This window comes from Misgurnus anguillicaudatus, unplaced genomic scaffold (assembly GCF_027580225.2).
Source record: "Misgurnus anguillicaudatus unplaced genomic scaffold, ASM2758022v2 HiC_scaffold_42, whole genome shotgun sequence".
NCBI classification, from domain to species: domain Eukaryota; kingdom Metazoa; phylum Chordata; class Actinopteri; order Cypriniformes; family Cobitidae; genus Misgurnus; species Misgurnus anguillicaudatus.
The window spans coordinates 12785-30365 of NW_027395292.1; the positions used below are offsets into that span (position 1 = coordinate 12785).

At 34.7% G+C, this 17581-nt stretch overlaps 1 protein-coding gene across 1 annotated transcript; it reads right to left on the reverse strand.

Annotated features, from left to right (window-relative positions):
• Positions 1–1893: 1893 nt before the first annotated feature.
• Positions 1894–12203, reverse strand: LOC129427189 (F-box only protein 2-like). The gene is made up of 6 exons (XM_073866107.1): positions 12106–12203; positions 11531–11585; positions 6721–6823; positions 6508–6600; positions 6301–6430; positions 1894–2100 (listed from the first exon to the last, which is right to left on the reverse strand). The coding sequence occupies exons 2-6, from the start codon at positions 11565–11567 to the stop codon at positions 1999–2001; spliced, it is 465 nt and encodes a 154-aa protein (XP_073722208.1). The 5' UTR covers positions 11568–11585; positions 12106–12203; the 3' UTR covers positions 1894–1998.
• Positions 12204–17581: the final 5378 nt, after the last annotated feature.

A 17581-nucleotide genomic window follows, 5' to 3' on the forward strand; every position in this document is an offset into this window, starting at 1 on the left:
TGCATTGCATTGTGGGAATTTTTAAGGAATTTTTCCAGCCCAGTGGAAGGATTTTGCGATTGAGATCAGTGTTGCCAGACATAGGCTATGTTAATTGTTGTATTTGCACCATAATTTTTACCTCTGTATGATCAATTTTGAAAAAATCCCATAATATACTGTAATTTTTTAATTTTGACACTTCAAATGATGTGCATTGCAATCATAAGGCTTCTATACCCACTGATCAAGCTGTGGATCCTACGTCTACGTACGTCACAGTTTAATATACTTGTTACATTTTATGTCATGCATTCAATGCCTACATTATATTGAGACCGTGCCATTTTTGTATCCAATGATTTACTCCAATAATAAAAAAACAGGAATGCGTGTTACACACATCTTTCATCTCATCTCCTGTCATGTCTTCCCGGCCAATCAGGGTGGAGGATGACTCTCTTTCTCTCAAAGGCACAATGAAAAAAAAAGATTAATTCAATGAATAATTCAGCTGATGAATATGCTGCTGATGCTCAGTATGTTTGTGTTGCTTCATTTATCAGTAGAAGTTATGTTGAAGAAGCGTTGGTGATTCACGCCTGGACATCTCGAGCTTAGCTCCTGATTCAGTTAATAGATTAAGGACGATGATATAAACCACAATGTATTGGAGAATTTTTGCTTGTTTTGGTGCTCAGGCTTGAATTTGATATGTGTGCAATCATATTAGATGTTGATCAGTATTTATGTAACCAATACAAAGCTATAATGACACCAAAAAAGTACATACTGTACTGTATTGTCACAAAGCCACTGTCGTAGCAAACACATGGATGAAGAATTTATTTTATTTATGTGATGTTAAATCCCAGTGTTGGATATGATTCATAACTACTTTATAGTTTGTCAGTTATGATGAACAAAATGTTTTATGACATGCAATGTGCCATGCGCTAAATGCTTAAAATAGGGCCCAAACTAAATAATGTTGTCTTTCAAATAATTATACACACTAAAAAAAATGATTCATTGAATTTAATATTTTTTTTTTTAAGGTAAGTGGTTGCAGTCAATTTATTTAAGCTACATTTAAACAAAAGTTTTATATTTTATTTTACTTTACGAACCTTTTTGTTTAAATGTAGCTTAAATAAATTAATTGCAACCACTTACCTTAAAAAAATATTAAATTCAATGAATCAGTGCAGCATATAGAGGTAATTAGTGGTTAATGCACAGAGATATTTATCCCGGGTTAAATAAAAGTTAAAGTACCCCTGTAGTCGATAATTTTTTTTTGAGTGTCAAAACAGCATATGCAAAGGTTTTTTAATAATTTCGCCATGCATTAAAATGGCTTGAATGTAACTCTACAACCTTACCTCATTTAGTATGCAAATCTATAAATACAGTGAATAACTCAACTGGCTCGGACCATAGACATTTATGTACATAGATGCTGCATTCTGCAGATCCAGACACGTAGCTGACGGTTTCATGATGCGCACATGAGTTATACAAAATATTTTTCTCTGCTGATGTTTACCGGTTAAAGCACACACATGTACATGAAGCAGCTGTGCTGTGATCATTTCTGTGCCGAGTCTATGCGGCACCCATAAATAATCGAGCTACTGATCCACTCGTTCTGTGTTAATGTGATTGTTTACACTCAGCAATTGTGTTGAATAATAAATTTGCAGTAAAGCATATTTAAAATACCACATAGACATATAGACAATAAAACTTGATTTTCAACACAGGGGGACTTTATTAGGCTGTACTGAAAGCACAAAATAATTTCAATTAATTCCCCACATTTTTTATTTTTCAATCAGAGATAAGTTTATGCATTTGTATATGCATTTAAATCTTAAAAAATAAGCAAAGGCTTTGCTTTTTCAGCAAGGTTTGGTTTCTGTAATTTGTACTATTTATTTGTAAAAAGCAAAGTTCTGACCATTATTGAATCACATATTATGGTTTTGGAGGTATGGTGACAGAACTTCCAGTGACTCATATTCCATAGGAGCCTTGCCAGTTTTTATTGTCTTGACCACCATGTTCAAAAGAGATGAAGCGTAGACCAGGACCATAACCTTTAAACGTGTGTGTCACCTATGAAAGAAGAAATAAAAGTGTGGTTATATTCAGTGTCCATGAACTTAAACTATACACAAGTTTGGGGGTGCTACTGTAAAAAGAATGTCGTTGCGCAGGGACAACATGTGCTAGTGATAGATAAATGAAGCACTGAGACTCTTGACTGTATCGAAGTAAGATTCAACACTTCAAGTGTCGAAAACAGAGCCATCTGTTGGTCAATAAAACATAAACCTGCTGTAGGTCCATCGGACAAAGCAACCAGCTGATCAAATTCAGATGAATTTTAAGGGATGCACCGAAATAAAAAATTCTTGGCCGAAGCCGAATAAAATGAAAAACTCAGCCGATGGCCGAATACTGAAAAAAATTCTAATTGTTCTGTCCATTTTTCTCACCAAGTTACATTTTCAGAATGTCGTTCTTACTATATTTGTTTCACTTTATAACCATTATTTTTGTAACATTCCAGCAGTCATTATAGGGCTTTTTTACACCTGGTCACTTCTCTGATCAGATAGCTATAGACGGTTTCATCGGACGCACGTGATACACGTCTGGATCCGAACCTTACTTCCGGTTTCGTTTTTTTTAATGGTCTGACTAGTTGCTAAACTGATCTCTTGAACAAATGCCTCGTCGAAAATAACCAATGTTTTGGTTTCCTAAGTAATCTATGTGTTGTTTTTTTTTGCTTGTTATATTTATAAACTACTGTTGTTATTTATTCTTAGCGGAGTTTACCGGAAGTACGTGCGGACCGCGACAGCACCTTGTTTATGTTGTTACTGCTGAAACGGTCTATAAAAAGACTTGTTAAAACTGTTCAATTTACATTTGACCACATAAATGAGTCTTGGCTAAATGGATAACCTGATATTTTATTTCCGCACAAAACGCAAAAAACCTATTCATTACTCTGCCTTAAAAAACTTGCAACAATGCTTATACTGTATAACACTGTTGAGGAGCGAACGCGCGCCTGTGTGCACGGTCAAACGCGAGCAAAGAGATAGAGAGACCGTGACAAGATTGACAGGAGATGACAGAGGAAAAATCACTCAACAAAACAGTCTAATAAAAAGCTTATTTCTAGGGATGTAACGATTCAATCACGATTCAATCGCGGTCCTCATTAAAAATGCCTGTCTGAAATCGATTCTGAATCGCAAGGCTGCGATTCTTTGTTTTATGCACAGCTTGTGCCTGTATTACGGCATTTGGTCAGTAGGAAGTCCTTATCAATCTAAAATCATTATGAGTCGGAGTCGTTTATAACGTGCATTTATAAAAGCAACACTCGTTAAACAAAATCATTCAAAATATTCTTTATTATCATGAAAATACCTGAAACAATTTGAAGAACAGCGTATAAATATTCATGTGTAGACATTTCCTGGAATAGCGTTTGTAATGCTACTTCTTGTGTGGCACAAAGGCAGTTTCTGCACGGGAGCGCCCTCTGGCGTTCGGATGTGCCGGGATTCCACCGTAATTCATTCAAATTCATTCATTGAGAAAACGCGCATTTGCACGATGAATCGTTACACCCCTACTTATTTCTCATTTAATAAAAGTGTGTTTGTTATTGTAGGACTTTACTGGTTCTATGAAGTTTTTATTACATACTGCTGAAGCTGTTCATTGTCTATATAACATGAGATGAAGAGCTAAAGTCTCTCATTCTTCGTGCTTGTGCATTCAGTAGACAAATACTAATCACCAGTATTTTTTCATATGCTGCATGGTGTTCAGGCAGAATAATTTTGGTTGCCGAACATTCAGTGCATCCCTAATTTTAATGTTATATTATTTGTACAAATAAAGCAGTACAACCAATTAGTTTAATGTAAATGAGTTTACTAACCCAGGTGAAAAAGTAGTACACTTACATAATGTACTTAAAGTGCTTTATTTTCACACACTAATTTTGTACTTAATATACTAAAAAAACATCTTTAGTACTTCTTAAAATGTTCTTAAGATTATCTAAGTGTACTTTACTGTGCTATTTTGAGACACCATGAATATGAACTAAAATGCACTTTTAACATACTGGGCCCTATTTTAACGATCTAATCGCATTGTCTAAAGCGCACAGCGCAACGTCTAAATGGACGTGTCCGAATCCGCTTTTGCTAATTTAACGACGGGAAAAATCGTTTTTGCGCCGAGCGCATGGTCGAAAAGGGTTGGTCCTATTGTAATGGGAGTATTTTGGGCGTAACGTGCAGTAAACCAATGAGAGTCACAGCTCTCATTCCCTTTAAAAGCAAGTTGCGCTGGCGCTATGTCTAATCCCTATTTAGATGACGGACTTTGTAAACTGAAAAACTAAGCGGAGGAAGAAGATCCCCAGTTTAAGATTAATGTTAAATAATTGTGTTGTTTTTCACTTGTATTGAAATTGTTATTTTTTTATTAAAACCTTTAAAACCCGTTTTCTTTTAGTCATGGAAGTAAAAAGCAGGCTTGTAATTGCTTTAAATGTATGGCTATCCAATATCATCAAAAAATAATTTACAAGTATGTAAGATAAGGTTTGTACTCTAAAAATACTTTATTTGTAACAAACAGGAGATAAAGAAATTACAAACGGCTCTCCTCACGTTTCAGCACTTTGGGCAGCGTTTTTTTTTAGCAAAGAGTTTTTTTAAGCATTACTTACAAATGTTTCTCATCTCGCCATATCCACAGGTACATCATATACAATAAATCCGTGAGGTAGCATTAAAAAAAACATTTAAAAACAGACGCATTTGTTTAAAGCAAAGCATTTATTTACTTATCAGGCTGCAGGTAAAGCAGCTCTTTGCGCCTTCTAACGTCTCATAATCAGTCCTCATTTATAAATATGTCCAAGAGACTCAATAATAATCTCTTAAATTCAATCCTTTAATCTTTCATATTTTAAAGCATTTTTGTGCTGCTGTGCATTTATGTACTTTGTGATAAGCAAACCCGCGTTGTCCTCCCGTTTATAGGCGCATATTACTAATGCGCTCTTTAAATAACATAAAACACATTGCGCCATTGACTTTAGACTTTAGACCAGGTTTTTGTTGGTCAATGGCGTAGTCTATTTTAGTTGCCTCAAAATAGCAACACGCCAACAATGCGCCTGAACACACCTCGTTTTTCAGACCAGAACGCCCATGGGCGCAAAGGGGGCGCAAATGCATTTGCTATTTAAACAACGCGGCGCTAAACGTGAAAATTAGGGTGGAAACTAGCGAAAGACACTTGCGTCGCGCATTGCGCTGCATTGCGCCGGGTGTAAGATAGAGCCCACTATCTCTGTATTAAAAATTTTATTTAGTTAACACTTGTATTAAACGTGAACTCAACTTTTATACAAAGATGGGTTCAAGTTTACTACAAGTGGTACCTAAATACATTTTTAATACATTTTTAGCACATTTTAGTTCGTATTTGTGGTGTCTCAAAATAGCACAGTGAAGTGAATTTAGATGAGCTTAAAAACATCTTAAGAAGTACTAAAGATGAATTTTAAGTATTTTAAGTACAAAATTAGTGTGCGAAAATAAAGCACTTTAAGTACACTATGGAAGTGTACTACTTTTTCACCTGGGAACTCACTACATTCCAGTATAAGTTCATATTTATTTCAATGATCTGATATTGTACAGAATAATGTTCATATGCACATAATCACACAATTATACTGTATGTACATACAATACTATCTATAATGTATTATGTTGGACAAAAATGTAAATTAGGCAAAAAACTCATAAAGCTTCTGGGTTTTGATCATCAGGAAGGCATCATTTCTCAAAACTGTTTGTATATCTGTATATCTGATCCTCGTTTACATTTTTATATTTCAAAATATATGTATGCATTATGTATAAGACCTATATGCATCAATGTGCACGTGCACATACGCGCATACACGCTTATTTGCATACAATCTTTAAATGCCCAATCCTAAATGGCTAAATGATTAAATGTCCAATCCCTAAATCCCCAATCCTAAATCCTCAATAGCTAAATGACCAATTGCCCAATACTAAATACAAAATTTATTTTCGACTTTTAGTTTTTTAAATTTAGACGTTAGTTTTTGTTTAAGACTTTTAGTTTTAGACTTTTAGTTTACAATCTGACCCGAAAATCCCTCCATATTAGTTGACCTGATTTGCTTTCTTGTTCTTGGTTTTATTGTGAACAATTAATTCGTCCAGATTTTACCTGTGTCCAAGTGGTTTCAGCGTGCACAGTCACATCAGCCGGCTTAAATGTAGCAATGACCTTTCGATTTTCATTGAGCAGTGACACAGTAAGCCTATAAACGCCCCCACAGTCATCTCGAGAGCTGTACCTAAACACAGACATACAAAGAAATGATTTCCTATACACTAAAGGAAGACAATAGTGAAGTAGATGCTAAAGACTCACCAGTCCTTCACAGTCACTTCAGGCGCAGAATCTAAATATGCAGCATCATAACCACTTTGCAGCAGAATGATCACTTGTTTTTTAAGACACAGCCTGGAAAATTGTACAGAAATGAACATTGAGACCCAAAGACACCCAGAGTATGATCATAAACTCACATTCACACATTATTATTGTTGTCTATTCCTGTAGTGACGAATAATTTTCTCTTACTGAAATGAGGTGCAGAAGTATGAAGCCACTGCATCATCTGGCATCCGTTCAACTCTCCATTTGTCTCCACCGTTCTTCGTCAACTCCCAGTAATTAAAACCCTCTTAAAAACACATGAGATCAAAGCTGTTTATAGACTAAGATGGCTACATGTTACTGGCCAATGACATTGTCTATATATTATCTAAAACTATTTTAACACGACTCTTAAATACAGTATGGAATTACTTACAAAAAGATATTTGTAAAAATGTGTCATCACTACAGGACCTTATAAATAAAAAGGCAACTGTACACTGTCAGAAAAAATGTCAAAATATACCCAAGCTGTCACTGGGGCAGTACTGTACCCTTTAAAATGCTCCTGATATGCACCATTAAGATTTAGTTGGTACTAATATATAACTTTGAGGTACTTATTGGAACTTTTTAAGTTAAAAGCTGTACTTTTTGAAAGGGTACATGAGAATATGAGAAGTTCAGATAAAACCCCTCAAGTGTGTCTGACATGTTTTCTTGTATATTGGCTCTTATGTTTAGGTTTAGTCATTTCACTTTAACAATGAAAAGATAATTAGTCAGTAATTGAAAAAAAAACCACTTTTATGCTGATGATATTATTTATACATTTGCTCCATCTACAGGTGGTGGAAAAGCTTCGGTTTGCATTTCATTCATTGGAAGATGCTCTGGGCCGGGTTTCCCGATAACGATTGAACCTCGCACTTAAGAGCGCTTTCTACGAGCTACCTAACGAACATTCGTTGTTCATTTACGTGAGTTTCCCAAAGATGCTCGTTAAACGATCATTCGCATCTGGGTTTTAAGTGCTACTTACGAGTCGCTATCCATTTGTCAAGTGCTGAAATGTCACCAATAGAATGATTCGAATTTGTAGCAGAAGCTTGTTTAGGCTAATGATCTTCAGCCGATGTGCACTAATATTTTTAATAATATATTTTCATTATTGTTCAATGATTTTTTAAAATGTTTTAATAATTTATTAAATATTATTTTCCGTATTTAGTTAGGACTCGTCCCACTGCGAAATGCCTTCTGCGTTTCTATTATAGTTTAGATTATTATTATTATTTGTTGTTTATTATCTATGTTTATTTATTATTATGGATTATTGCATTGTACCGTAAATATTTATTTGGCTTCTTTAATTAGATGCCATTTCCCTTCAAAACAATGTTTAGATGAATTATAGCAGCAATCGGTATAAACCATTTATCACTTTGCTATACCAACTTTTACCATAATACAAAAAACGTTTACCAACTTGTACAAAATACCTTTTCCTTCTTTATTAATTTATGTTTAGTCATTTAAATTTGAATTTTAAATATATTATATTATATATTTAATATAAAATAAACAAAGAAGAACCCAATAAATAAATAAACATTTAAAACATTACATTATCGTCATTGCAGGAGTGCAATTTGCTGGTTGTCCTGTAGGTGACCTTGTAACTCTGTTGTCTTAGATGCACTTATGAATGAACGATTACTCCAGAGCACTCGTAGATCTACGATGATTTTCAAGTGCAACTTAAGTTACGAAGCTTTTGGGAAACAGCCCGTAATTCTAAAATGATTCGTACGATCGTTTTTACGATCTACTTAGCCTTACGATGCTTTTGGGAAACCCGGCCCTGGTTAGTTAAAATTTACAGAAAAGCAGGGCTGGACTGGGACAAAAATTCGGCCCTGGCATTTTGGCCCAAACCGGCCCACACTACATATATTTACAAATACCACCCATCTTTGCACGCCTTTAAGCAATAGCAACTCCAATTCCATAAAAGCACTAAGCCCAATTAATAGCAGGTAGAAAAGAGTGAGAGTTGACACAACAAACACTTCTAGAACGTGTTATTTATTAATGCAGTAAAACTGTAGCCTATAATCCACATGAATCCTTAAACAAGCTTCATCCTTCAAACATTTGTAAACATTTTTGTTAGGTCCTAAAAACACTATTCACTACACACCGTAGCCTATAATAAATAATGAACACAACAAAAATATTCCTATCTGATTAACTGTCATATTATATGTTGATTACAGTTTTTCTGAATTGCTAAAACACTAAACCCCAATCTCTGAACCAAATTCATAGCGGCCTAAACACATTCGTCATGCACTCTTTTGGCTAAACTCTAAACAAACTTCTGAGTAAAACACACATTTTACACTGCAATGAACTTGTTTTATAAATGCTAAACACAGGCAGGCTGCTAAAGATGAACACAACTACAACTCAGTTGTCATCAAGCAAACACAACAACTCAAAATTGTACACGCTTTTTTCTAATGGTATTCTTTACCAATTGTGTGGATTGTAAACAGTCTGAGAGGCAGATGAAGAGTACCCTATGATGAAGAACAGGACACCAGAGATGGTGCAATTGGCAAAATTTGCCATTGAATTGCTGACTTTTAACAAAATACAAGTGCTGCTTACAGTAATATTAAAAACTGATTATTACTTGCAGTACTTACAGGAAAGTATTCACTACTACATTCACTGAACTAAACTTGTGTGATTACAGTAATAGAGCTTTTTAACATTATCTGTCAATTGTGTTGTTATATACAATAAACATATATTTTGTCTGTAAGCAGATGTCCTGGATTGTTTGATTTTGCTTGAAGAGAAATGACACGTTTTGAAACAGACAATCAACGAAAAATCTACGAATCAGATACACTCTCGTAGTCACTAACACAGTCTCACCCCATGTCGTCAATATTTGACGACACCTGACCATTCGTCAATATGTGACGCGGAGGGTATACCTTTCGCGTCAGTTTTTGACGAACTGGGGACTTCAATACTATTACGTCCGTTGCATTCTCTTCTCCTATTTTCTTACCATTTTCGCGTCGGTTTAGGGTTAGATTACGCAAAATTAAACAGTGTACGCGAAATTAAACAGTGTACGCGAAATTAAACAGTTTTCACCTGGCGTTGGGGTTAGAAACAGTTGTCACCTGGCGTTGGGGTTAGAGTTAGGTTTGGGTAGGGATGTCATTATGTAAATCTAACCCTAAACCGACGCGAAAATTGTAAGAAAATAGGAGAAGAGAATGCAACGGACGTAATAGTATTGAAGTCCCCAGTTCGTCTGGGTTGTAGTCACAGAGCAAAGAGTGCAATTATTTTGTTGCAGCTTTATCACCATAATTGTGTGTTTTTGACTTGGTTTTATCAAGGGGTATCTATCTAAACTTGTGTTTTGAAAGCAGTTCTGCTTACCGCAACTCACTTCTCCCTCGTCTCTCTCTCCCTCTCCTCACTGACATTTTGCGTGCTGGTGCTGCCAGTGCCACGCGCCACCATCATCATCATCATCACCAGCGACGCGAGTTGAAGAAAACAGTTGTGTTATTTTCCAGCGTCTGCCTGAAGAGTCTGTTTCTTTTTGTCGCGCAGTTTTTCTGCACCTCCCTTGAGTTTTTTCTCCATCTCTCTCTCTCTATTTTGACACGTGAACTGACCGACGTTGCACGCTCGCTTGCACAGAGACCAAAGCGGTGATTGGGCCAGCTTTATGTCATTAAAAAAATAACCAATTGGCTGCTGCTTAAATGTGAGTGGGCCGGTCTATTTAGGGTAAAAAAAGGACGATGACTGGGCTGGTCCGTCATTGGGCCAGCTTAATGTCGTTTAAAAAAAATAACCAATGGGCTGCTGCTTAAATGTCAGTGGGCAGGTGTTGTGTCGAACTCAGTTCCCCCTATGTTTCCCTTTAGTGTAGTGCTTTTATAGCGTTTTCATCACGTTACATTTAGAAAGATTAAAGATTTGAATTGGTTATACTAAAAAGGCATAATATCATGTATCAATTTATTAAATATTTCATACATTTGACAGTTTTCTATTAGGGTATTTCTTTTAAAATATAGCCTGTCTTTTTCTTTTTTTCCCTTTACTGGTTGTTTTAAAAATGTAATGTTTGCATACATAATTAAATAAATATTATACATATAATATGATTCATACTGTAAAAATGATTGACTTACCATTAAGAACAATACAGATACATTACAGAAATGCATACATATACATCTCAGTAGCCATTAAAACTTTAAATATATAAAAAATAAAACCTATAACGTGATAAAAACGCCATAAAAACACTACACTGAAGGGAAAAATAGGGGGAAAATAGGGGGAACATAGGGGGAACAGACTTCGACACAACACCGGTCTGTCTAGGAAAAAAAAGACGCTAACTGGGCTGCTCAGACAAAAATAGTATGAGATGGATCGGCCCAAAAAGTACGTCGGCCCACCGGGAAACTGCCCGGTCTGCCAGATGGCCAGTCCGCCCCTGCAGAAAAGTTTAGGGTTTTGGCAAGGTAGGCCTTTTGATCATTTTAGTATTTTTACATCTGATGGTAAAGTTATTGAAAGAGTACCTTTTTGGGCATTTGGATTGATGCTAAGCTTTTGTTTAATGTAAATATTGCTACTGTAATTGCTTGGCTTTTATTTTAGACTTTACTTTAAAGACCGAAAAGAAACTTGTAGAAGCTTCCTTTTTAACCGTGCTTGATTATGGTGATATATTATACATGTATGCGCCATCTTCTATGTCTTGATTCGGTATAGCATGCTTCACCACGTTTTATTACAAATGCAAAGTCCCGTACTCAACATTGTATTTTATATGAGATGGTGGGTGGGACATCATTAGCTATAAAACAGCACTAGTACATTTTTATTTATAATGCAATGTTAGGTAAACTTGTCTTTGCCTTACATACAAATATTTTTTTTATGTTACTTTACTTACTGTCTCCATGTGAGTTTTTCAGGAGGTTTATAAGCATTTTGGAGCTTGGATTTTCCTGTAGCAATTAAAAGAGAAAAAGGTCATATGGAGCAGTGTCATGTTTTATCTACACTGTAAAAGATGTTTATGCAAGTCAATTGAATTGAAGTTTTTGACTATATAGTTGGCATAACTTTTAATTTATTTATTTATTTTATTTTGAACATGTATTTCAGTTTAAAAACAGGTTGAAATAATTTTACTTAATTTGTTTACCAAAAACTTGGATTTTTATATTTTTTATAAGCTCTTTCCTCATGAGGACTTTTGTCCAAAATGATCCTTAATATAGACATTTTGCAAAACCTGACCCCTTTAATCTTATGCACCACCATAAGTAGTGTCACCGAAAATGACTCTCTATTTGAAAATTCAATAAATGAATGTAAAGTTTGCAGTGCTAAGCAATATTGATTTTTGTTTAATGTAAATTTAATTCTTCTTTCCTGCAGTAGAAATAGACAATCAATGACTGTCCCATAATCACAGTACACTCATTAAAACAATGACTAAAATATAAAATGTGCAATACTTACCTACAGTGAGTTGAGCTTTTCAGGTTTCAGTAAATTACTGCGTAGAGTATATATTGGGTGCAAACTTCCTGAAATCAAATATAGGATGTAATGTAAACGTAAATGTGACAGGGGCATGTCTAAAAGTAGGATGGACCTCAATGCCTATGATTAAATTACATCATTTTACAATATAGTGGTTAAACATATTACCTTAAATTTTTTGAGTCATGGATCAAATCATTTTCCTGGTTGTTTCAATTATACCAGATGACGTATGTAGAGCGGCATCAATTGAAACGTAAACAATTTTTATCAGGTACATGTGCACACAGCTGAAAGCTATGCAACTAAACCGGTAGCTGTATATTGATATTGAAAAGCAACACAATTTAGTGACACTGTGACAACCACAGTACAATCAATATTGTCATATGATTTATTAATATCACATGACAATATGATATTAATAAATACCACTTACCATTTATAAGTTAATTGTACTTCGTTGGCAACGATGCCTAGCAGGTTGGTCCTATAAAACTCTGTGGCTATCATGTCTTGCCTTATCCAAATATCCGTCTTGCACTGCAAAAAATGACTTTCAAGAAAAAAAATGTTTTCAGTAAAAATAACTAAAAATTCTTAAATGAAGATGCTTTTTCTTGATGAGCAAAATGACCCAAGAAAATAACTTAAAATAACCAAAAATATCAAATTTAAGTGATTTTATGTATAAAACAAGCAAAACAATCTGCCAATGGGGTAAGCAAATTTTTCTTAAATGTTTCTTGAATTTAGTGTTTAAGAAAAATGTTCTTGATTTTTTTGCTTAGAATCTAAGTATAGAATACTTTTCTTGAAAATCATTTTTTGCAGTGTGGATATGAAAATGTTTCGCTGCAAAAGTTGCGCTTTTTTAATAAAGTTGCATTCAAAACTACTTAGAACACTATCTAGGGCTGCATTGAAAAGTAACGTTGGGTCTGCTCCCGCGTTTGATAAACAAAACTGCTTCGTCATAGTCTTGCTGCCCCCTCCCCTTTCTGTGATTGATTCCCTATTTCAGGGGCAAAATTGGTCCATAGTTTCCATGCAAGACTTGCAGCATGAATAAATTTGCGCGCAAGGCAGCATGGGGAAACCCGGCGTGAAGCACACTGTGAAGGGACTTATTTTGCAATAACAACCTGCTGCCTGCATATTATTTCACTTATTACAAATCTTTTTTAAGTAACGTAAGGAGCATTAAACATTTTGAAAGGATACAAACCTTCCGTGAGGAAACCATGTTTACTTTTGGTTTTAAGATGTTCAAATGTCACAAACTCTATTTGATTTAATAATTTGTAACTATAATGTCGGATATGTTATTAATAGACATTTATATTTAATTTTGTGTAATATTAAGCTTTAAAATGATTTGCAGCATCAGGGTTTTTAGTTTTGAGGGATAGTTATCTGAAAACAACGAACCTTGCTATGTCGCGACTGGCCAATCAGAATCTAGCATTTTAGAGAGCCGTGTAATAAGAAATGGTCAATGTAACAATAAGATAAACACAAACAGTCAATATCTGATCAATATGAATTATCACCTTACCATGACAAATAACTACACAGATTTCTTATAGAAGGGTGTCTGCAAAAACACACACACTGATGAATGTCCAAAACAAAAAGTTTAAAACGAGTCAACAGCAGCAAGCAAGGTGTATTGCTTGAGTGCCTGTCTGACAAAATCAGCCAAAGTTTGATGGCACAGATCGCCATCTCCCAAGCCAAGGACTAAAGGGAATGATTTTGTCACCTCAGCCTTTCAGAAAAATGCAACCATGTTGGTCCCAACCTGTTGAAAACAGACAAAACACTTGTTAAAATGCAAGAAAAGACTCTAAATGCTTGATGCAGCATTATTATACAAATTTCATAAACACAAATGTACCATCTAGTTTTAATTGTCATGAAATGTATAAATTTCTGTGTTTTATTTCAGTAACCTGGCAATTTGCCCTTTATTAACACTCTAAAAATATTTAACCTCGGGCTGGGTAACTATAGGACCACATTTCTGGGTGAAAATGACCCAAATAATGGATTGTTTTAACCCTGGGGTTATTGTTAATCAACCATGTTGAAACAACCCAGTTGGTTTCAAACAACCCATTATTTGGGTCATTTTCACCCAGAAATGTGTTCTGTCCTAACTTTACCCAGCACGGGGTTAAAAACAACCCAATATTTTTTAGAGTGCATGTCAATGACTCGGATTCACTATAATTTTCTGCCAGTAAGCTCAATGTTCAGATTTCACAACAACCTGCACACTTCCCCTTATAGTTAAACCACAAAAAATGACTTTCTTTCTTGTCCTATTTTAACGCTGGAGAACCCACGGGGTCAAATTTGTTCAATAGAATAAATGGGTTTTTGTATTTTCCTGGGTTCTCCAGGATTAAACATTTAATTCGCTTGATCAGATTTTTTTTGGTCTAACTTATTTTCTTAAGTATTGTGCTCATCAAGAAAATGTATCTTGATTTAAGAATTTTTAGATATTTGTACTTAAAACAAGGCAAAAATACTTATTATTATATGTAACAAATACAGGTCTCAACATTAAGGCTTGTGCCGGAGTCCCAAGTTAATGTTTTAGATGGGCAAGTGAGAGACAATTTACTTCCGAGTTTTAACTCTATTCCTAAAAAAAAAATCTTAGTATTTTTGCCTTGTTTTGAGTAAAAATACCTAAAAATTCTTAAATTAGGATGCTCTTTCTTGATGAGCAAAACAACCCAAGAAAATAAGTCTAGTTTTTAGACCAAAATTTATCAAATTTAAGTGAATTTGTGGATTAAACAAGCAAAAACAACCCAGTCTCACCCCATGGCGTCAATATTTGACGACACTTGACCATGCGTCAATATGTTGACGCGGAGGGTATACCTTTCGCGTCATTTTTTGACGAACTGGGGACTTCAATACTATTAAGTCCGTTGCATTCTCTTTCCTATTTTCTTACCATTTTCTACCATTTTCGCGTCGGTTTAGGGTTAGATTTACATAATGACATCCCTACCCAAACCTTTCCCTAACCCCAATGCCAGGCGACAACTGTTTAATTTCGCGTACCTAATAGTATTGAAGTCCCCAGTTCGTCAAAAAATGACGCGAAAGGTATACCCTCCGCGTCAACATATTGACGCATGGTCAAGTGTCGTCAAATATTGACGCCATGGGTGTGAGACCGTGTTAGCAAAAAATGGGTTAAGCAAAAAATCTTGAACTTTTTTCTTAAACACTTAATTCAAGAAAAATTCAAGAAAAATTTGCTTACCCTGTTGGCAGATTTTTTTGCTTGTTTAATCCACAAATTCACTTAAATTTGATACATTTTGTCCAAAAGCTAGACTTATTTTCTTAGGCCATTTTGCTCATCTTTATTTAAGCAAATTTTGTGGTAAGCAAATATATATAAACCTTACTTTTCTTCTTTAAAAAAAATCACGCTGCTAATATTAATTGTGAACATTGTCTTAAGGTGTTGAAGAAGAAAATGTATTTATGTGAGATGCATTGCCAGATTAGGGTATAAAAAGGGATTAACCACCATATTGACTATCTTTGTATTTAGAGGAGAAAATTAAATAAATTATAAAATTTGCAGGTTAAACTGAAATTAGTATATTTAGGTACTGCATCTTAGCATTTTAACTGGATATTTTCTCTCACGGCTTCACAACTAGCTCATTTTGTGGTAGAAGGAATGAGAGCGAATATGAGTTATAGAGCCAATATCAATGAATTCTTCAGTTTCTGAGAAAAGTCATCAAGATGAAGTGAAATCAAATCAAATCAAATATAGTTTAGATTGATGGGTATAGTTAAGGTAGAATACAAAATAAATCAATTGCTAAATAATTGACCAAATTGTTAACTAAAAAATATATTATTTTTGCAGGTGGAGGAGAAAAGCACCAATGAAGACATTCAAAAACTTTTCATTCTTAGTTAGGCCTACTTACATTTAGTTTGTTATTTACATTTATTGTTACTTGTAAACATGTTGTAAACATATGTATGGCATGTTTTAGAGCAAGAGAGATTCAGATCAGAATCACAAAATTTTTGCAGCAAATAAAAAATACATACTGATAACTTAGTCCAATGTATCCTGGGAGATACAACTCATAAAATCCTGAATATGTCAAATATTATTCCAAATTCCAACAAATATCTTTTACACAAGTCCAGATGATACAAATAATGTCATGAAATGATTTTTTGCTGATCGTTTCCACCCTTTCATGTTTCTCTGGGCAGTGATGAAATGTTATTTTTTTACTTAGAAATTCAGCAACAGGTATATTTTATAACAATGGGTGAAACATTTGCTTCCCCTGTTTCTTAGGGAAGAAACCAATCCCAGTTGACTTAAAGTGAACCAGAAAAGGAACTAGCCGAATGTGAACTCGGTCCTTTTGGTGTTCACAATAAAGTGAACTCAAAAGAGGACTCTGTTCTCTTTTTGGTCCTCTTTAGAACTGAAGTGATCTCAGACCCTTTCTTGTTCACATCACAACTTCATAAGAGTGCAGCAGTTGATTTTGATACAGTGTCAAAACGACATACGAAGCGGACCGGGACCTCATTGATTTCACATATCAAAAAGAAATCGAACCACAAAAGAACCCAAAAGCGCTATGTATATGTTGGCTTTGTTTCAAAATGACCCAACTACACTAATAAAATAACCCAATAAAATTACCCAACTGGCTCAACCAAAAACAACTCAAAGTTTTTTAGAGTTTAGATTTAATTGAGAGAGCATATTTATTGCCCATGAACAATAAAAAGTACATAGCCCTATACACAAACAATCAAATTTCTGAAAAAAAATATGGGTATACTTCATATCTCTAAATCTAAAATGACAGATGCCCAGTTAACATTACAATTATCAAGTATAAACAAGTTGTACAAGTAAGGAACAATGTATTGGCAGCAGGTTGTTATCGCAGAAATAAGCCACGACAGTTTCTTCAGGACAAGTGTCACGAGCACATTGGTTTAATCATTTGCAAAAATTAATGTCGGATATGTTATTTATAGACATTTATATTTAATTTTTGTGTAATATTAAACTGTAAATGTCAAAATGATTTGCAGCATCAGGGTTTTTAGTTTTGAGCGATAGTTATCTGAAAAGAACAAACCTTGCTATGTCGCGACTGGCCAATCAGAATCTAGCATTTTAGAGATTCGTGTAATAAGAAATGCTCAATGTAACAATAAGATCAACACAAACAGTCAACATTATGATCAACATGAATTATCACCTTAGCATGACAAATAACTACACAGATTTCTTATAGAAGGGGGTCTGCAAAAACACACACACTGATGGACACTGCTTGGAAAAATCAATGTCCAAAATAAAAACGTTTAAAACGAGTCAACAGCAGCAAGCAGGTTGTATTGCTTTAGTGCCGGTCAA

Excerpts from the sequence above, each read along its gene's own strand:
- LOC129427189 (XM_073866107.1), bottom strand. The coding sequence starts at position 11,567 with ATGCTTATAAACCTCCTGAAAAACTCACATGGAGACA. Across the intron at positions 6,824-11,530 it reads GAAAAACTCACATGGAGACA|AGGGTTTTAATTACTGGGAG; the intron begins GTAAGTAAAGTA and ends TGTGTTTTTAAG. Across the intron at positions 6,601-6,720 it reads TACTTCTGCACCTCATTTCA|GCTGTGTCTTAAAAAACAAG; the intron begins GTAAGAGAAAAT and ends ACAATTTTCCAG.